Genomic DNA, 22,957 nt, shown 5'->3' on the forward strand with positions numbered 1-22,957 from the left:
AAGTCCGTTCCACTGAGGGACGTTGCTCCAGAGGCTAAGCAGGGGTGCAGCCCTCGTGGTGACCGTGTTGTCTCAGTACCTGCAGGGTCACAAAAAGACCAGGAGTGCCTGAGTGTGACAGAGCTCCCAGGTATTGGAGCAGAGAAGCTGGCAACAGAGATGGAGCTGAGCAGTAGGCTGTCAGCTAGGGATTACCTTAAACCATGATCCAAGGCAGAGTCAAGCCACTGCTCTTCGAGCAGAGACCCCAAAAGTAGCAGATCCGGAGAGACCCTCTCCCTCCTCCGGGAGGAGTGGTGTGGGAGTGCACAGCAGTTATCAGCTGTGTTTGTAGACTCCAAAAGGGGACGTAGGCCAGAGATAGAAATGCTTGGTCACAGGCTCAGTGAGCTCAGAATGTGGTGGGAGATCAGAGAGAGAGAGGAGAGATTGACTGTGTTTCTCTGAGGGCACTCTGAAGAGTAGGGCCCTGAGCTCTCAGCTCCTATGGGATCAAAGATGGGGAGGCCGCCATTTTCATTCCTGTCCTCCAAAGCTGTACAGAAAAGTATTCAGGGAACAAAAGCTCCCAAGAGCAAACCCAAGCAGATAACTTAGCCTGGACCCTGAGAAGGGTGGTGCAATTCCGCCTTGGGCAAAGACAGTCAAATGTGATTCTCAAGAATCACTGCAACAAGCCCCTAGCCCAGAAGATCAGCGAGAACATCCAGCCAAGACCAAGTTCATCAATCTGAAACTATGGACCTCCAGAGCCAGGGGAAAGCAACACATTCTGGCTTTTTTCTCATGATCCTTTAGTCTTTCAAAGTTAAATTTTTAAAATTTAATTTATTTCTTATTTTATTTTTTAATTGTTCCTCTTTCTTATTTTAACATTTTTAAATTATTTTATCTTATCAATATCTGTTTTTAAATCTTTTTACATTTTCATTGTTATATTTTATCTCTTCATTGTATTTAACCTTATTTTTTGTATACATACAAAATTTTGGGATACAATTTCTTCTTTTTTTTTTTCCTTAAAATTTTGGGATACAATTTCTTCTAATAGATTATAAAGTATACCCTAAATCTAACACATGGCTTTGTTCTACTCTCCAGCCCGAACACATTCTTTCCTCTTTTTCTTTTTTCACCAACTTCTTATCAATCTCTGCTTTAGAATCTTTTTTAAAATTTTCATCTTTACAGTCATATCCCATCCCTTCAACATGTTTACCCTTATTTTTGTATATATATGTTTTTCTTTCCTTAAAATTTTGGGAGGTAGTTTGTTCTAACAGACCATAATGCACTGAAAATCAAGTGTGTGGTTCTCTTCTATTTGCCAGTCTGATATATATTTTTTTCTTTTTTCTCCCCCCCCCCTTTCTTCTCCCCGCCCCCCCTCCCCCCAGTTTCGGGTCTCTTCTGATTTGGTTAGTGTATATTTTTCTGGGGTCATTGCTGCCCTTTTAGTATTTTGTTCTCTCATTCATTTATTCATATCTGGATAGAATGACAAGGCATAAAAACTCACCACAAAAAAAGAACAAGAGGCAGTACCAACATCTAGGGTCCTAATCAATATGGACATCAGTAATATGTCAGAACTACAGTTCAGAATGACGATAATCAAGGTGCTAGCTGGGCTTGGAAAAAACCATGGATGATATAGAGAAACCCTTTCTGGAGAAATAAAATTCCTTTCTGGAGAAATAAAAAAACTAAAAATAACCAAGTTGAAATCAAAAAAGCTATTAATGAGGTACAATAAAAAATGGAGGCTCTTATTGCTAGGATAAGAGAAAATTAGTGATACAGAAGACCAAATGATGGAGAATAAAGAAGCTGAACAAGAGAGAGACAAACAACTACTAGACCATGAGGGGAGAATTTGAGAGATAAGTGCTACCATAAGATGAAACAATACTAGAATAATTGGGATCACAGAAGAAGAAGAAAGAGAGAGGGGAACAGAAGATATATTGGAGGGAATTATTGTAAAGAATTTCCCTAATATGGCAAAGGGAACAAGCATCAAAATCCAGGAGGCACAAAGAACCCACATCAAAATCAGTAAGAATAGGTCCACACCCAGTCATCTAATAGTAAAACTTACAAGTCTTAGTGACAAAGAGAAAACCCTGAAAGCAGCTCAGGACAAGAGAACTGTAACATACAAAGGTAGAAGTATTAGATTGGCAGAAGACCTATCCACAGAGACCTGGCATGCCAGAAAGGACTGGCATGATGTATTCAGAGCCCTAGATGAGAAAAACATGCAGCCAAGAGTACTATATCCAGCTAGGCTATCATTCAAAATAGGATAGATAAAAAGCTTCCAGGACAAACAAACACTAATAAAAGAATTTACAAACACCAAACCAGCCCTACAAGAAATATTGAAAGGGGTCCCCTAAGCAAAGAGAGAGCCTAAAAGTAGTAGATCAGAAAGGAACAGAGACAATATACAGTAATAGACACCTTACAGGCAATACAATGGCACTAAATTCATATCTTTCAATAGTTACCCTGAATGTAAATGAACAAAATGCCCCAATCAAAAGACAGAGGGTATCAGAATGGATTAAAAAAAAAAACTCCACCAATACGCTGTCTATAAGAAACTCATTTTAGAGCCAAAGACACCTTCAGATTTAAAGTGAGGGGGTGGAAAACAATGTACCATGATAATGGACATCAGAAGAAAGCTGGGGTGGCAATCCTTATATCAGATCAATTAGATTTTAAGCCAAAGACTATAATAAGAGATGAGGAAGGATACTATATCATATCCAAAGGGTCTGTCCAACAAGAAGACCTAACAATTTTAAATATCTATGCCCCTAACATGGGGGCAGCCAACTATATAAAACAATTAATAACAAAATCAAAGAAATACATCAACAATAATAAAATAATAGTAGGGGACTTTAAGACCCCCTCACTGAAATGGACAGATCATCCAAGCAAAAGATCAACAAGGAAATAAAGGCCTTAAATGACACTCTGGACCAGATGGACATCACAGATATATTCAGAACATTCCATCCCAAAGCAACAGAATACACATTCTTCCCTACTTCACATGGAACATTCTCCAGGATAGATCACATCCTGGGTCACAAATCAGGTCTCAACCCGTACCCAAAGATTGGGATCACTCCCTGCATATTTTCAGACCACAATGCTCTGAAACTAGAACTCACACAAGAGGAAAGGTAGAAAGAACTCAAATACATGGAGGCTAAAGAGCATCCTACTAAAGAATGAATGGGTCAACCAGCAAATTAAAGAAGAATTGAAAAAATTCATGGAGACAAATGATAATGAAAACACAACTGTTCAAAATCTGTGGGACACAGCAAAGGCAGTCCTGAGAGAAAAATATACAGCGGTACAAGCCTTTCTTAAGCAACAAGAAAGATTTCAAATACACAGCCTAAACCTACACCTAAAGGAGCTAGAGAAAGAACAGCAAAGAAAGCCTAAACCCAGGAGGAGAAAAAATAATAAAGATCAGAGCAGAAATCAGTGAAACAGAAACCAAAAGAACAGTAGAAGAAATCAACGAAACTAGGAGCTGGTTCTTTGAAAGAATTAATAAGATTGATAAACCCCTGGCCAGACTTATAAAAAAGAAAAGAGAAAGGACCCAAATTAATAAAATCATGAATGAAAGAAGAGAGATCACAACCAACACCAACAAAATAAAATCATCTTAAGAACATATTATGAGCAACTATACATCAGCAAATTTGACAATCTGGGAACAATGGATGCATTCCTAGAGACATATAAACTACCAAAATGGAACCAGGAAGAAATAGAAAACTGAACAGACCCATAACCAGTAAGGAAATTGAAACAGTCACTTAAAAATCTCCCATAAACAAGAGCCCAGGGCCAAATGGTTTCCCAGGGGAATTCTACCAAACCTTTAAAAAAGAATTAATACCTATTCTTCTGAAACTGTTCTAAAAAATAGAAATGGAAGGAGAACTTCCAAACTCATTTTATGAGGCCAGCATTACCTTGATCCCAAAACCAGACAAAGATTCCATCAAAAAGGAGAATTACACACCAATATTCTTGATGAACACGAATGCAAATATTCTCACCAAAATACTAGCCAATAGGATCCAACAGTACATTAAAAGGATTATTCATCACGACCAAGTGGGATTTATTTCTGGGCTGCAAGGTTGATTCAACATCCACAAACCAATCAATGGATTGAATATATTAATAAAAGAAAGAACAAAAATAACATGATACTCTCAATAGATGATAAAAAGCATTTGACAAACTACAGCATTCTTTTGCGATCAAAACCCTTCAAAGTGTAGGGGTAGAGGGTACATAACTCAATATCATCAAAGCCACCCACAGCAAATATCATTCTCAATGAGGAAAAAACTGAGGGCTTTTTCCCTAAGGTCAAGAACACGGCAGGGATGTCCACTATCACCACTGCTGTGCAACATAGTACTAGAAGTCCTAGTCTCAGCAATCAGACAACAAAAAGAAATAAAAGACATCCTAATCAGCAAAGAAGAAGTCAAACTCTCACTCTTTGCAAATGATAGAATACTTTATGTGGAAAACCCAGAAGACTCCACTCCAAAACTGCTAGAACTCATACAGGAATTCAGTAAAGTATCAGGATATAAAAATCAATGCACAGAAGTCAGTTGCATTTCTCTACACCAACAGCAAGTCAGAAGAAAGAGAAATTAAGGAGTCGATCCCATTTACAACTGCACCCAAACCGTAAGATACCTAGGAATGAACCTAACCAAAGAGGCAAAGAATCTGTACTCAGAAAACTATAGAGTGCTCATGAAAGAAATTGAGTAAAACACAAAGAAATGGAAAAACGTTCTATGCTTATGGATTGGAAGAACAAATATTTTTAAAAAGTCTATGTTACCTAAAGCAATCTACACATTTAATCCAATCCCTATTAAAACACCATCAATTTTTTTCAAAGAAATGGAACAAATAATCCTAAAATTTATATGGAACCAGAAAAGACCCCACATAGCCAGAGCAATGTTGAAAAAGAAAACCAAAGCTGACAGCATCACAATTCCAGACTTCAAGCTCTATTACAAAACTGTCATCATCAAGACAGTATGGTACTAGCACAAAAACAGACACATAGATCAATGGAACAGAAAAGAAAATCCAGAATTGGACCCTCAACTCTATGGTCAACTGAACTTCTACAGAGAGGAAAGAATATCCAATTAAAAAAAAGACCACCTCTTCAACAAATGGTTTTGGGGAAATTGGACAGCCACATGCAGTAGAATGAAACTGGTCTATTTCCTTACACCACACACAAAAATAGACTCAAAATGGATGAAAGACCTCAGTATGAGACAGGAATCCATCAAAATCCTTGAGGAGAACACAGGTAACAACTTTTTTGACCTCAGCAACAGCAACTCCTTCCTAGAAACATCGCCAAAGGCGAGCGAAGCAAGGCCAAAAATTGGGACTTCATCAAGATCAAAAGCTTTTGCACAGCAAAGGAAACAAGTCAACAAAACCAAAAGACAACTGACAGAATGGGAGAAGTATTTGCAAATATCAGATAAAGGGCTAGTATCCAAAATCTTATAAAGAACTTATCAAACTCAACACCCAAAGAATAATCCAATCAAGAAATGGGCAGAAGACATGAACAGACATTTCTGCAAAGAAGACATCCAGATGGCCAACAGACACATGAAAAACTGCTCAACATCACTCGCCATCAGGGAAATACAAATCAAAACCACGGTGAAATACCACCTCACACCAGTCAGAATGGCTGAAATTAACAAGTTAGGAAACAACAGATGTTGGCACCAGCCATGACATCAGCCACAGCAACATCCTCCTAGGAACATCGCCAAAGGCAAGGGAAGCAAGGGCAAAAATGAACTATTGGGATTTCATCAAGATCAAAAGCTTTTGCTCAAGAGGAAGTATTTCTCCCAAAATTGGGAGTAGGCAAACTACTAATTGGTTTATCTTTGTGTTGTATGCTAGTTAAAAAAAAAAAAAAGAAAGAAAGAAAATATGTAATATAATATAAAAAAAAAGCTTTTATGATGGATTTTGTAAATAGATTTGTTACAGGGTAACCTGTTCTCTAGCTGTGATCTTATCACTTCAAATGGGTGTAATTTGAATAAATTTTGTATGGTAAAGGATCAATAAAATGATTTTTTTAAGAGTTTAAAAAAAAAAAAAAAGCTTTTGCACAGCAAAGGAAACAGTTAACAAAACCAAAAGACAACTGACAGAATGGGAGAAGATATTTGCAAACGACATATCAGATAAAGGGCTAGTATCCAAAATCTATAAAGAACTTATCAAACTCAACATCCAAAGAACAAATAATCCGGTCAAGAAATGGGCAGAAGACATGAACAGACATTTCTGCAAAGAAGACATCCAGATGGCCAACAGACACATGAAAAAGTGCTCAACATCACTCAGCATCAGGGAAATACAAATCAAAGCCACAATGAGATATCACCTCACACAAGTCAGAATGGCTAAAATTAACAAGTAAGGAAACGACAGATGTTGGCAAGGATGCAGAGAAAGGCGAACCCTCCTACACTGTTGGTAAGAATGCAAGCTGGTGTAGTCACTCTGGAAAACAGTATGGAGGTTCCTCAAAAAGTTGAAAATAGAGCTACCCTATGACCCAGCAATCGTGCTACTAGGTATTTACCCTAAAGATACAAATGTAGTGATCCGAAGGGGCACATGCACCTGAATGTTTATAGCAGCAATGTCCACAATAGCCATGGAAAGAATATGGAAAGAACCTAGATGTCTATCAAGAGATGAATGGATAAAGAAGATGTGGTGTATATATATACAATGGAATACTATGTAGCCACCAAAAGAAATGAAAACTTGCCATTTGCAACAATGTGGATGGAACCAGAGGTTATTACGCTGATTGAAATAAGTCAATCAGAGAAAGACAGTTATCATGTGATCTTTCTGATATGAGGAATTTGAGAGGCAGGGCAGGGGGGGGGTGAGGGTTAGGGAGGAAAAACATGAAACAAGATGGGATTGGGAGGGAGACAAACTATAAGAGACTCTTAATCTCATGACACAAAGTGAGGGTTCCCCGGGGGAGGGAAGGTAGGGATAGGGTGGCTTAGTTATGGACATTGGGGGTATGTGCTAAGGTGAGTACTGTGAAATGCGTAAGCCTGATGATTCACAGACCTGTATCCCTGGGGCAAATAATATATTATTTGTTAGTTTTAAAGAAACATAACTTACTCAGCCATCAAAGAGAATGAAATCTTACAATTTGCAATGACATGAACGGAACCACAGGGTATTAAGCTGAGTGAGTGAAGTAAGTCAGTCAGATAAAGACAAATATATGATTTCACTCATATGTGAAACTTAAGAAACAAATGAACATAAGGGAAGGGAAGGAAAAATAAAATAAGACAAAAATAGAGAGGGAGACAAACCATAAGAGACTCTTAACTATAGGAAACAACCTGAGAGTTGCTGGAGGGGAGGTAGGCAGGGGATGGGGTACTTGAGTGATAGGCATCAAGGAAGGCACTTGATGTAAGGAGCACTGGGTGTTATCTGCAACTGATGAATCACTAAATTCTACCTTTGAAACCAATACTACACTGTACATTACTTAAATTGAATTTAAATTAAAAAATTTAAAAAGGTAACTCTATGATGTGATAAATGTGTTAATTAAGCTGCTTGTGGTAATTATTTCAAAATGTATGGTAGTCTCTGCTTATCCATAGGGATACGTTCCAATATGCCTGAAGCCACAGACAGAATTAAACCCCATATATACTATGTGTTTTTCTCATACATACATACCTATGATAAAATTTAATGTATAAATTAGGCATAGTGGGGGATTAGCAATAGCTAATAATAAAATAGAACAATTATAACAATATATTGTAATAAAAGTTATGTGAATGTGGTTTTGTTCTCAAAATCTCTTATTGTACTGCATTCACCCTCTTCTTGTGATGTGAAAAGATAAAATATCTACATGATGAGATGAAGTAAGGGCACTGTAACGTAGCATTAAGCCACTACTGACCTTCTGATGGTATGTCGGAAGGAAAATCATCTGATTCCAGACTGTCATTGACTGCAGGTAACTGACACTGCAGAAAGCGAAACCACAGCTAAGAGAAGACTACTGCATACCTATATCAAATCATCATGCTGTACATTCAAAAGATATTACAATTTTATTTGCCAATTATGCCTTAGTAAAGCCATGGGAAAGGAGTGGCAAACCTCAATAAACTAGGAAAGCTCTTTGTTTAGCATTAGAAAAATATTAATTTTAGCCAATAGTCACCTAATTGTGAAGCACTAAAAGAATCATCAATAAAATCCAAAAGGAGACAAAATACCACTATTTTCTTTTATTCTGGAATTCTAGCCAATTTAATGAATTTAAGAAAAGAAATCCTGAAAAAGGTAAGACAAATTTCTTTCTACCAAATTTCAAATACATTTCACTCTCTTACAAAAACCTGTGCTTTTTCCTCTGCAGAAGACATGCTAAGTTTCAAAGGTTCCACTTGGAGATCTAGACTTGATCTAAAAGAAAGGGTAAGACTATCTGTGAGTCATTTGCATCAAAGTGATATTTAAAGTGAGTAAACCAGTTCCCTGTGGGAGTGTAGATTATAAAACTGTAGTATTATACTTTTTTTCTAAAATAAAGATTGACCTAAATTGAGATGAGAATTAACTCATTTTTATTTTTATAGGGAATGGTTGACATTAAGGTCTAAAATCATTAGTTGTGATTAAAATTTATCTATAATAATAAATGGATTTTTTTTAACTCTGCTTATTCTGTGCCAGGAGACCTTGAAAAAAATTTTTTTGGCATTTATAGTTCAAAAATCTTGCCGCCTGCATAGGATATTCATTCCTTCATGCGAGAAGGGATGTGTTATACAGGCCTTGTGTAGTGTCGTCCAGGGCCTACATGCCAAAGACCTTAACTAATTTATAGACACATGGTGCTCAGTATAACTTGAATCATTGAATGAATGACTCAGTCAAGGAACATAGAATGGCATCTGTTAACTTTCTCACTCATTTAACCAAACTGAGGGGGGGAAATGGAGAAAATGGATGGAAAGAAAGATGTTGAAAGAGCTGTGTCACAAAACACTATGAGTCAAGGCAACAAGGTGCCTATTCAACCCAGAGGACACAACAAGCACAGGGCTGGGCAGAGGCTCATTCACCTTTCCACCCTCTACCATAGATGACAGACCAGATTAGGCTCCCTGAGAGGACAGATGTGCCCACAGAGCATGGTTCTCTTGAAAAGCAACAACAGGTAGGAACTTGATAAGAGGCCAGAATTAAAGTAAGAAGCCTGAGCAGAAAAGGTAAGTAGATTCCCCCAGATAACTGTGGAAAATTTTTAAGAAATTCCTACTTGAACAGAAGGTAGATGAAAGCTATTATATTTTGAACATGAAATGTTAATGTGACTTCATTTGCGTCACAGACTGGAGACCAAGATATTTTAGGCTACATAAGAACAGGTGAAATCAGCCTAAGGAAAAATTATGCAACACAAGGAAAGGGACCAATGCCTTGAAAGTTTCCCTCCTCTGGATTATGTGTGCAGCCTAAAAAATACACCAGCAGCATTGGTTTGCTGTCCTAATATTAACACAGACTGCCTCTGACCCCATCTCAGCTGTATGGCCAACTGTCCTGGGCTTTCTATACTTATTCCCAAAATTTGCCTCAGCAGTTCATGTTCCATTGAACCAGTCATTCACTAGCATCTTCTGACTTGACTCTACCAACTTCTCTCTACATATCCACGAACCCAGCTTCCTGCTTTCTGCCATGGACTATCACACAGATATTTCTCAAACCCTGGCTGCTGTTCAGTATCATCTATCCCCACTCTGAACCTATTTAGTAAAAAATCTCCAGGGGTGGAGCTTAAGCATCTGTATTATTAACAACTGTTGAGGGTAATTTTGAAATACAGTAGGGACTGGCAACCACTGACTGAGATGAGTTCATCAGCCTCCTACTCTTTCTCTCAGTCTTTGGTCTCCTCAACCTCCAGTCTTCTACTCCTTCAGTGGTTCTTCCTCTACTTGTTATAGTGCAAACTCAACAGCCTTTGTATTCTGATCACGATTATAATAATAAATAGCCTTTTCTAGCCTTATCTCTCTTTCTACTCTTTTGTTGTCCCATAGCTACTGCCTAGCCAACGTAACCTTTGAAGCCATTTTTTTTTTAAAAAGCCATTTATTCCCTGAGAAGCTATGCTTGTCATGCCTCAACTTTTCCCATGCCTCAACTTTTCCTCAACTTCCTCTTCATGTAGATTTCTACATCCTTTTCTGTGCTTTTAGGTCCACTCAAACATCATCTCTGAATCCTCCCAAGAGAAATCCCACACATTTCTGTACTTATTCTCGTCATTTTCTACTCTTTATTTTAGCATGTATCTTACAATATGATCTGTGTAGTTACTGTCCAGACTCTAAACAGTGAGCATCTTGGTGGCAAGGACAGTACTTTATTTATCTCTTTAGGTTCAATAAATGTGTTTTGAATGAAAGACATGAAATTAGGACAGATGAGGATGATCCATAATGCATTTTAAGGCAATACGTTTAAAATATTCTGATTGGGAAATAAATAAATAAATAAAATGTTCTGATTGGGTCTTCATTAGTTTTAATTCCCTAACTCAGATTTCATGGCCCCATTTGAAATAGATTAATAAAAGTACTAGATTTTTAAAAGTACTTGATTTATATGAATTTATATGAATCAGATAAATTCTATAATAGGACTCAAGGTAAAACCTATGTTAGAAATTAAAATCCTAACTTAGTGAACCAAACCACTGAGCTGCTAAAAGCATTCCATTTACAAGAAAGTGATCATCACACTAGTTAGAAAAAGCATCTGCACCCCCATGTTCACTGTGGCATTATTTACAATAGCCAAGACATGTTATATATATGAATGTACGATTCATCTATATATACATATATATGCACATACACACATATGAATATTATCCAGCCATAGAAAAAGAATGAAATCTTGCCATTTGTGACAACATGGATGGGTGCTGAGGGCATTAAGTTAAGTGAAATAAGTCAGAGAAAGACAAATACTATATGATGTCATGCATATGTGGAATCTAAAAAAAAAAATCAGATAGATACAGAGAACAGATTGGTGGTTGCTAGAGGTTGGGGGTGGGAGGTGGGGCAAAATGGGTGAAAGAGGTCAAAATGTACAAATTTCCAATTATAAAATAAGTAAGTCATGGTAATATAATGTACAGCCTAGGGACTATAGTTAATAATACTGTACTGCTTATTTGAAAGTTCCTAGAGAGTAAATCTAAAAAGTTCTCATCACAAGAAAAAAAATTGTAACTGTTGACAGATGCATAAGTTAATAAGATTTACTGTGGTGATCATTTAGCAATATATATAAATCTCAATCATTACATTGTATACCTGAAATTAATATAATGTTATCTGTCAATTATACATCAATTTTTTAAAAAGAAAATGCTGGAGATTTACCCCAAAGATACAGATGTAGTGAAAAGAAGGGCCATCTGTACCCCAATGTTTATAGCAGCAATGGCCATGGTCACCAAACTGTGGAAAGAACCAAGATGCCCTTCAACGGACAAATGGATAAGGAAGATGTGGTCCATATACACTATGGAGTATTATGCCTCCATCAGAAAGGACGAATACCCAACTTTTGTAGCAACATGGACAGGACTGGAAGAGATTATGCTGAGTGAAATAAGTCAAGCAGAGAGAGTCAATTATCATATGGTTTCACTTACTTGTGGAGCATAACAAATAGGATGGAGGACAAGGGGAGATGGAGAGGAGAAGGGAGCTGAGGGAAATTGGAAGGGGAGGTGAACCATGAGAGACTATGGACTCTGAAAAACAGTCTGAGGGTTTTGAAGGGGCGGGGGGTGGGAGGTTGGGGGAACCAGGTGGTGGGTATTAGAGAGGGCATGGATTGCATGGAGCACTGGGTGTGGTGCAAAAACAATGAATACTGTTATGCTGAAAAAAATAAATAATTTTTTTAAAAAAGCATTTTTTAAAAAAAGAAAGTGATTAGAGCTTTTTAAAGGGGTTCCTCAAATAGGAGGAGGAAATATCACTAGAAAAGTAGTCTCAAAAACTCAAGAAAGAAAAATATCCACAAAACCAGCTCTATTCAACTGTGAAAACAAAAAGTATGTGAGCGTCTAGATGGCTCAGTTGGTTAAGCATCCAACTCGTGATTTCAGCTCAGGTCATGATCTTAGGGACATCTGAGACTAGTTCCAGGTGCAATCCATTAAAGTATATCAGTGGTATATTGTATAAAAAGCCAACATGGGCTTCCAGAAGTCCAATACCAAGACAGGCAAATGGAGGGTAAGATCGCCATTTAAAAAAAAAAAAAAAAAGACCAGTCATTTCATTTAGAAAGCTAACAAGCTATTATCAAAAGTTTGTACCTCAGTCCTGGCAACAAGTTGGTCCACTTTTAACTGATTAGGAATAAAACAGACACCTGATGAGATTATACAGCTGCACAAAGTCAAGAAACTTTTGAGAAACTAAACCAGCGTATGAATTATTCAAGAGCTCTGAAAAGACTCGGGCTTTTTTAACCTTTTTATGGTATCAGGTGATGCATCAGTTACTGATTTGGGGATAATTTTATTACAAGATCATGATAATGTAAAACATTCTGTAATATACCCCAGTTGAAAATGATTGCCAGGGGAAAGAAATTTATTTGTCTTCTTTAAAGAAAGAAAGTTTGGCAATTATTTGAGCCATAACATCATTGTTTACGAGAGCACCCTAAGGACTGATCATTAAGCCTTAACACTTGGATAAAAAATACCACTGAGGAGCAGAGGTGGCTATAGAAGGTTTCAGGACTTCTAAATAAATATTCAACATGTTCCTAGTTGGTGACAATCCTTGTGGAGGACCCCTAATAAAAAACAGAGCCTCTAAATACATCTCATGAGTCTATCCTAAGAAGACATTATACTTAAAAATTTTTCTTAAAATAGTTTCATTTAAGAAATTAAAGAAAAAGACACACAAGGGAAAAAATGTAAAAAAAAAAAAACTTCAGTCTTTTCATATCTCCAGGGTGTCCCCCAGTGACAGTGGTAGGAAGATAGAGGCTGAACAGGAATGAGCATATTATGACAGTATAAGGACCAGACTGAGTCTTAATAAAACAAAAAGGGAAATCCCAAAGGCTTTATTCTCTCCAGGCTCTAAGATGCCACAATATTACTCCTGAGACAGTTCTAAAAAAGAAAGATAAGTTTTATTTGACATAGAAATAGGACTGAAGTATTAGTATCCGCCAAGCTCTAGACAGTAGCATGTGGCCACAGAAGCATCTGTTGAGAAAATGGATCTGAACACACCCCCAGAGTCTTCCAACAAAGATTGGGCACCACTTGGCTTTGTCAGCTGAGACTATCCAAACATCACCAAACTCCTCCTTGATTCAAAAGCTGGAAGTGCAATGATAATAAGGCTCCTCCCTAACGCTGCCAGGACAGACTTCCCAACCCTGAACATTAATAGCATCTGTCTGCTCAAAATCCTTAGACTTGGGGCACCTGGGTGGCTCAGTGGGTTAAGGCCTTGCCTTCAGCTCAGGTCATGGTCTCAAGGCCCTGGGATCAAGCCCCGCGTCAGGCTCTTTGCTAGGCGAGGAGCCTGCTTCCTGCTCTCTTTCTCTCTGCCTACTTGCGATCTCTGTCTGTCAAATAAATAAATAAAATCTTAAAAAAAAAATCCTTAGACTTCCTCTCTGGTCTCACTTCTTACCCTCTTCTCCCAACAGATCCCTCTTCCCCTTGCCATTTCATCTGTGCCTCTATGACACTGAATAACCTATAGGACCACAAGAACTCTGTGATCATTCTAGCTTTAGGAATTTTGTACATGTTGTTTTCTCTTCCTATAAAGTCCTTTTCACCCTCTGTCTTCCTCTTTCTCTGGCTACTCCTGCCTATCAGTATTCAACCTGATTCCTTTTCTGGAAGTTTCTTTATACATCACCCAATATTTGGTTAGGCATTCCTTTGCTAAATTCCCCTGGAATTCTTACAGTTAAAGTATATATGACAGTAACCCATAATTACCTTCTTACTTGTCTATGTTTCCACAAACTACATTTATCTTGAAGGCAGGGACCAAAAAAGAAGGCAATCCATCAATATTTGTCGCATAAATAAAGAATTTTTGTTTGTTTGTTTTTATCCCCTGTACTCAACTTAATACCAGGCACACAATGTACAATAAATATTTGCTGAATGGATCATAAGTACTCAAAAACATTTGTTGGATGAATGAAATAATGGACAGATGATTACAAGGTGCTACATATCAGAAATCTCAAATTTCTTTTTCTTTTTTATTTCTTTTTGGTATAACAGTATTCATTGTTTTTGCACCGCACCCCCTTCCAATTTCCCTCAACTCCCTTCTCCTCTCCATCTCCCCTTGTCCTCCATCCTATTTGTTATGCTCCACAAATAAGTGAAACCATATGATAACTGACTCTCTCTGCTTGACTTATTTCACTCAGCATAATCTCTTCCAGTCCTGTCCATGTTGCTACAAAAGTTGGGTATTCGTCCTTTCTGATGGAGGCATAATACTCCATAGTGTATATGGACCACATCTTCCTTATCTATTCGTCCGTTGAAGGGCATCTTGGTTCTTGCCACAGTTTGGTGACCGTGGCCATTGCTGCTATAAACATTGGGGTACAGATGGCCCATCTTTTCACTACATCTGTATCTTTAGGGTAAATACCCAGTAGTGCAATTGCAGGGTCATAGGGAAGCTCTATTTTTAATTTCTTGAGGAATCTTCACACTGTTTTCCAAACTGGCTGCACCAACTTGCATTCCCACCAACAGTATAAGAGGGTCCCCCTTTCTGCACAGCCTCTCCAACACATGTTGTTTCCTGTCTTGCTAATTTTGGCCATTCTAACTGGTGTAAGGTGGTATCTCAATGTGGTTTTAATTTGAATCTTCCTGATGCCTAGTGATGATGAACATTTTTTCATGTGAAATTTCAATATCCTACTTTCTGACCTCAAACCCATATCCTTCCAGCTCTCTCAGACTAATTTTCTTTTTTTTTTAAGATTTTATTTATTTATTTGACAGGCAGAGATCACAAGTAGGCAGAGAGGCAGGCAGAGAAAGAGGAGGAAGCTCTGCTCTGCAGAGAGCCCGATGGGGGGCTCAATCCCAGGACCCTGGGATCATGACCTGAGCCAAAAGCAGAGGCTTTAAACCAATGAGCCACCCAGGTGCCCCAGACTAATTTTCTGATGCCTAACTTCAAAGAGATCTCCAGTCTCTGGACATCTCCATGCTCACCAAGTCTTTAAATACCCTGAAGGTATCACTTCCCTCCCTACTCAATCTGCACCCATTTTTATTAGGAACTTTTAACCCATACATTCTTTGTAAAAATATAGTTCTGTACAAATCTCTGCTGTCACAAATATTTTGCTGTCACAGCTACTAAAAACACTACACCAGGGTAATGCCATACCACCTTGCAGATGGAGACCAGTATAAATTCATGGTCCTCAACTTCAGCTATAACTTTGTGCTGGCCAGTCCTTCAACTTCATTGCCAACTCCCTCATCCATTCCTCATCCATTCCACTCCACTCTCTAATCGTCTTCTCTCTCCTGGGTCCAACTGTCCACCTTTGCTCTCCATTGTTGGCAGATATGCTTGCCTCCTGCTTTATCAGATGATTGACATAAGGCATAAACTCAACTCTCTGCCTCCACACCAATAGGCTTTCTCAAATCTACATTGATCTATTCCTCCTTCTTTTTTGTATCAGAGGATGAGGAGTCTGCTCTGTTGCCTACCCTCCATTGAAGATGAATCACTTTATCTGTGTTTTGAATCTCATCTCCTTCCCTCTTCTAATAGGACTGTGCTCTATTATTAACCCCTCTCATATCTTCAATTTCTCTCTTTTCTTCTGGCTCCTCATACTCATTATATAAATATGTGAAACTTTTTCTCTTAAACTCTGTATCCTTTCCCCAGCTTTGACCTATTTTTTTTTTCTTATCAGCCAAACTGCTTGTAGCATCATCCTCTACTTCACCATGTGCCATTTACTCAGCCAATACCATCAAATTTTTATGGGTAATACACAGGGACAAAATTTTTTAAAAATCCTCTACCTTGAAATGTGAGTATCCTCAAGAATTTAAATTCTAAAATCAACATACAATGAATCGGTAAGAAGAGAGAACAATTTCCAGGCCAGAGTAAAAAATAAACTAGCAGCATCCATCTAAGAGAAGGCATCTGAGCCAATGGACTTGAAGTATTTTAATTCCATAGTAAGGAGTGCATTAAGTGTCACTTAAGTTCTATAGTTTCCCTCATTTTTAATCCTTCTGATTTTATTTGGCTTCCTATGTAAGTTGCCCCTACATAGAGAGAATACATAGAGAGGATCTCTCATTTCAGTAGAGTTCGGGATGGGTAATATAGATTAGTTTCCCAGTTCAAAACTGTTAAACTCAAAGAGAAGACTAGATAAAGGAACCTGAAAGTTCATAATCTAACGTTAAGGGCAACACATTATTTTTAACAAAGTGAACTAAACCATTCATTTAACAAAGGTTATATGTCAGGACCAAAAAAAGGAATGGCATGTTGTTACCATCAAAAGGTTGTGTGAAGATGTAGAGGTTGCATCTTTCTCAGATATTAGAAGAGCTTTCTGCATCAAGTAAATTGCTTTGGACAGCTTATTCTTCCTTATTTTATTCATTACACTCAATTCTGAAACAGAAAACAAACATTTTATCAAAACGGAAACATGAAAACTATCTTCAAAAGTTTTTAGAAAAACAGTTTATCCCAATTTTAATTACCTGTAAAACAGTCAATGTTTCCAAGTTGTTTTAGCTTTTCTGGACCTTTGGTAGATATGTGTTTGATAACAGTTGTAGTCTGCAAAACTGAAGAAGAAAGAGGAGACTGACATTACAATTAGATTTGTGTCCAAAAATGGAAATATTTTCTGAATATTAAAGGGTAACTATCTATTTGTAAAATTATTGCTTCCTCTCATATGTCACCTTTTTTCATCAATACATAAAAACTCAAATAAATCTACTATAATGACAAATTCTCCTCTATGTGCCACAGTATGCCTGAGGACATGAAAAATATTTAAATTATAGATGGAGAGGGAAAATGGCAGAAGAGTAGGGGACCCCCAATTCACCTGGTCCCTTGACCTTGAATTCAGCTAGATATCTATCAAATCATTCTGAACACCTGTGAATTCAACCTGAGAGCTAAGGAAAGAATTGCTACAATTCTACAAATAGAGAAGTGACTACTTTTTGCAAAGTAGGAGGTACGGAAAAGTGAATCTGAGGGGATATATCAGAAAATAAACCATGGTGGGAGGGAACCTCCATAAGCTAGCTGCTAGAAAGTGTTATAGCAATGGAATGCAAAAATCGGAGCTTCTAGAAGTCTGCTCCTGTGAGAAATGTCCCTGCCTGAAAGGTGCTCAGATGGTGAAGAGGAGCACAATCCTATCTGGGACAGTGTGGTCTCAGAATCTCCAGGGTCACAGAATGAATGGAGATGCCAGAGTGTAGCAGAGTTCCCAGGCATTGGAGCAGGAAAGCTGGTTACAATTAGCAAGCCCTGGAGTGGGCTTTCAGGTAGGTGTTGCCATAAAACATAAACTATGGCAAGGGACTGCCTCTCCAAGCAGGGGCCCAGCAAGAGGAGTGGCCCTCCTTCCTCCTTGGAAGGAGTGGCAAGAGTGCACACAGATTTGGGCAATTGCTCCCAGAGCAGGGGCCCAGGGAATAGCAGAGACTTGGTGAGATTCCCCTCTCCTTCCCCAGGAAGGATTGGTACAGAGACCTGGCAGGCCAGAAAGGGCTAGCATGATATACTCAGGGTACTAAATGAGAAAAACATGCAGCCAAGAATACTTTATCCAGCAAGGCTATCATTCAGAATAGGAGAAGAAACAAAAATCTTCCAGGATAAACAGAAACTAAAAGAATTTGTGATCATGAAACAAGCCCTGCAAGAAATATTAAAGGGGATCCAGTAAGGGAAGAAAGAGCCCAAAAGCAACACATACCAGAAAGGAACAGAGATAATATACAGAAACAGTGACTTTAAAGGTAATACAATGGCACTATATTCATATCTATCAATAGTAACTCTGAATATAAGTGTGCTAAATGCTCCAATCGAAAGACACAGGGTATCAGAATGGATAAAAAAGCAAGTCCCCTCCATATGCTGTCTACAAGAGACCTATTTTAGACCAAAAGACACCTCCAGATTGAAAGTGAGAGGGTGGCGAACAATTTATCATGCTAATGGATGTCAAAAGAAAGCTGGGGTAGCAATCCTTATTTATCAGACAAATAAGATTTTAAGTCAAAGACTATAGTAAAGGATGAGGAGGGATGCTGTATCATACTTAAAGGGTCTATCCAACAAGAATATCTAACAACTATAAATATTTATGCTCCTACCTTGGGAGCAGCAAATTTTATCAACCAATTAATAACAAAATTAAAGAAACATATTGATAATAATATAATAATAGTAGCAGACTTCAACACTCCACTCACAGCAATGGACAGATCATCTAAGAGAATCTCAAGAAGGAAACAAGGGCTTTGAATGACACACTGGATCAGATGGATTTCACAGATATATACAAAGCATTCCATCCTAAAGCAAAAGAATTACACTTCTTCTCAAGTCCACATGGAACATTCTCCAAAATGGGACAGATAGGTGGCTCAGTGATTAAGTGTCTGCCTTCAGCTCAGGTCATTTCCCAGGTCCTTGGATCAAGCCCCACATTGGGCTCCATGTTTGGTGGGGAAGTATGCTTCTCCCTCTTCCTCTGCCTGCTGCTCCCCCTGCTGTGTGCTCACTCTCTCTCTCTCCCCCTCTTGTTGAATAAATAAATAAAATATTTTTTTAAAAAAAAAAGAACACATATTAGGTCACAAATCAGGCCTCAACCAGTATCAAAGGACTGGAATTATTCCCTTCATATTTTCAGACCACAGTGTTTTGAAACTTGAACTGAATCACATGAGGAAATTTAGGAGGAACTCAAATCCTTGGAGATTAAAGAGCATCCCACTAAAGAATGAATGAGTCAATCAGGAAATTAAAGAATTTTTAAAATGAAAACAAATAAAAAGGAAAAAACAACTGTTCAGAACTTTTGGAATACAGCAAAGGAGATCCTAAAAGGGAACTACACAGCAATATAAGTCTTTCTCAAGAAACTGGAAAAGTCTCAAATATACATATGAACCTTACACTTAAAGGTACTAGAAAAAGGACAACACATAGAGCCTAAACCATGGAGGAGAAGAGAAATCACAAAGATTGGAGCAGAAATGAATGAAATAGGAATGCCTGGGTGGCTCAGTCAGTGAAGTGTCTGCCTTCAGCTCAGGTCATGATCCCAGGGTCCTGGGATTGAGTTTCACATCAGGCTCCTTGCTCAGCAGGGAGCCCGCTTCTCCCTCTGCCTGCAACTCCCCCTGCTTGTGCCCGCCCCCCTCAAATAAAAAAATAAAATCTTGGCGAAAAAAAAGAAATGAATGAAATAAAAACCAAAAGAACAGTAGAACAGACCAACAAAACTAGGAGCTGGTTCTTAGAAAGAATTAATAAGGTCGATAAATCCCTGGCCAGACTTATCAAAAAGAAAGGAGAAAGGACCCAAACAAATAAAATCATAAATGAAAGAGGAGAGATCACAACCAACACCAAGAAAACACAAACAATTTTAAGATCATACTAAGAGCAATGATATGCCAACAAATTAGGCAATCTGGGAGAAATGGATGTATTCCTAGAAATTTATAAGCTACCAAAACTGAAACAGTAAGAAATAGAAAACCTCAACAAACCCATAACCAACAAGAAAATTGAAGCAGTAATCAATAATCTCCCATCAAACAAGAGTCCAGGGCCACATGGCTTCCCAGGGGTAATATATCAAACTTTAAAAAAGAACTAATACCTATGTTTCTGAAGCTGTTTCAAAAAATAGAAATGGGAGGTTCCTGGGTGGCTCAGTGGGTTAAATCTCTGCCCTCGGCTCAGATCATGATCTCAGGGTCCTGGGATCGAGCCCCGCATCAGGGTCTCTGCTCAGCAGGGAGCCTTCTTTCCCCTCTCTCTCTCTGCCTGCCTCTCTGCCTGCTTGTGATCTCTGTCAAATAAATATATAAAATCTTAAAAAAAAAAAAAAGAAAGAAAAGAAAGAAATGGAAGGAATACTTCCAAACTCATTCTATGAGGCCAGCATTACCTTGATCCTAAAACCCCATAAAGACCCCACCAAAAAGAGAATTATAGAACAATATCCTTAATGAATATAGATGCCAAAATTTTCACCAAGATACTAGCTAATAGGATCTAACAGTACATTTAAAACATTATTCACCACTACCAAGTAGGATTTATTCCCAGGCTGCAAGGGTGGTTCAACATCTGCAAATCGATCAACATGATACATCACATTAATAAAAGAAAGGACAAGAATTATATGATCCTCTCAATTAGCAGTGAAAAAGTACTTGCCAAAATACAGCATACTTTCTTGATTAAAACTCTGCACAGGGAGGAATACAGGGAACCTAACTCAGTATCATAAAAGCCATATACAAAAACTCATCTATAAAAGGCCCACAGTGAATATCATTCTCAATGGTGAAAAACTGAGAGCTTTTCCCCTAAGGTCAAGAACATGACAGGGATGCTCATTCTCACCACTGTTGTTTGACATAGTACTAGAAAGTCTAGCCTCACCAATCAGACAACAAAAAGAAATAAAAGGCATCCGAATCAGCAAAGAAATCAAACTCTCACTCTTCACAGATGACATGATACTTTATGTAGAAAACCTAAAAAACTCCACCCCAAAATTCCTAGACCTTGTACAAGAATTCAGCAAAGTGGCAGGATATAAAATAAATGCAGAGAAATCAGTTGCATTTCTATACACTAACAATGAGACAGAAAAGAAATTAAGGAATCAATTCACTTACAACTGCACCAAAACATAAGATATCTAGGAATGAACCTAACCAAAGAGGCAAAGAATCTGTACTCAGAAAACTACAGAACATTTATGAAAGAAATTGAGAAAGACACAAAGAAATGGAAAAATATTCCAAGCTCATGGATTGGAAGAATAAGTATTGTGAAAATGTCTATGCTACCTAGAGCAATCTATACATTCAAAGCAATCCCTTTCAAAATACCATCAACATTTTTCACAGAAATGGAACAAATAATCCTAAAATTTATATGGAACCAAAAAAGACCCCACATAGCCAGAGCAATGTTGAAAAAGAAAACCAAAGCTGACAGCATCACAATTCCAGACTTCAAGCTCTATTACAAAACTGTCATCATCAAGACAGTATGGTACTGGCACAAAAACATACATATAGATCAATGGAACAGAAAAGAAAATCCAGAATTGGACCCTCAACTCTTTAATCAACTAATCTTCGACAAAGCAGGAAAGAATGTTCAGTGGAAAAAAGACCATCTCTTCAACAAATGGTTTTGGGAAAATTGGACACACCCATGCAGAAGAATAAAACTAGTCTATTTCCTTACACCATACACAAAAATAGACTCAAAATGGATGAAAGACCTCAGTATGAGACAGGAATCCATCAAAATCCTTGAGGAGAACACAGGTAACAACTTCTTTGACCTCAGCAACAGCAACTCCTTCCTAGAAACATCACCCACGGCAACAGAAGCAAAGCCAAAACTGAACTACTTGGGACTTCATCAAGATCAAAAGCTTTTGCACAGCAAAGAAAACAGTCAACAAAACCAAAAGACAACTGACAGAATGGGAGAAGATATTTGCAAATGACATATCAGATAAAGGGCTAGTATCCAAAATCTATAAAGAACTTATCAAACTCAACACCCAAAGAATAATCCAATCAAGAAATGGGCAGAAGACATGAACAGACATTTCTGCAAAGAAGACATCCAGATGGCCAACAGACACATGAAAAACTGCTCAACATCACTCGCCATCAGGGAAATACAAATCAAAACCACGGTGAAATACCACCTCACACCAGTTAGAATAGCTGAAATTAACAAGTCAGGAAATGACAGATGTTGACAACAATGCAAAGCAAGGGGAACCCTCTTATACTGTTGGTGGGAATGTAACTTGGAATGCCACTCTGGAAAACAGTATGGAGATTCCCCAATAAGTTAAATATAGAGCTACCCTGTTACCCAGCAATTGCACTCCTGGGTGATTTATCCTAAAGATACAGCTGTAGTGATCTGTAGGGGCAACTGCACCCCAATGTTTATAGCAACAATAGCCAAACTATGGAAAACGCAGAGATGTTCATCAATAGATGAATGGATAAAGATGTAATGTGTATATATATATATATATATATATATATATATATATATATATATATACACACACATATACATACACACACATACATACATACATATAGGAATATTATTCAGCCATCAGAAAGAATGAATGCTTACCACTTACATCAATGTGGATGGAATGTGGAGGGTATTATACTGAGTGAAGTAAGTCAATCAGAAAAAGACAATTATCATATGGTTTCACTCATATATGGAATATCAGAAAGAGCAAAGAGGATCATAGGGGAAGGGAAGGAAAACTTAATGGAAAGTAATCAGATAGGAAAAAAAGCCATGAGAGACTCAACCACAGGAAACAAACAGGGTTGCTGGAGTAGAGGTGAGTGGGGAGATGGGGT

General features: G+C 37.9%; 1 protein-coding gene across 1 annotated transcript in view; it reads right to left on the reverse strand.

Annotated features, from left to right (window-relative positions):
• Positions 1-22,957, reverse strand: part of CFAP54 (cilia and flagella associated protein 54) — a 302,579-nt gene that overhangs the window by 217,202 nt on the left and 62,420 nt on the right. The window contains exons 18-19 of the mRNA XM_059402309.1: positions 17,018-17,104; positions 16,804-16,925 (exon numbers count right to left, since the gene is read on the reverse strand). Coding sequence (XP_059258292.1) covers positions 16,804-16,925; positions 17,018-17,104 — 209 coding nt within the window. The remainder of the gene's footprint in view (positions 1-16,803; positions 16,926-17,017; positions 17,105-22,957) is intronic.

The sequence above is a fragment of the Mustela nigripes genome, chromosome 6, assembly GCF_022355385.1.
Source record: "Mustela nigripes isolate SB6536 chromosome 6, MUSNIG.SB6536, whole genome shotgun sequence".
In the NCBI taxonomy this organism is placed as follows: domain Eukaryota; kingdom Metazoa; phylum Chordata; class Mammalia; order Carnivora; family Mustelidae; genus Mustela; species Mustela nigripes.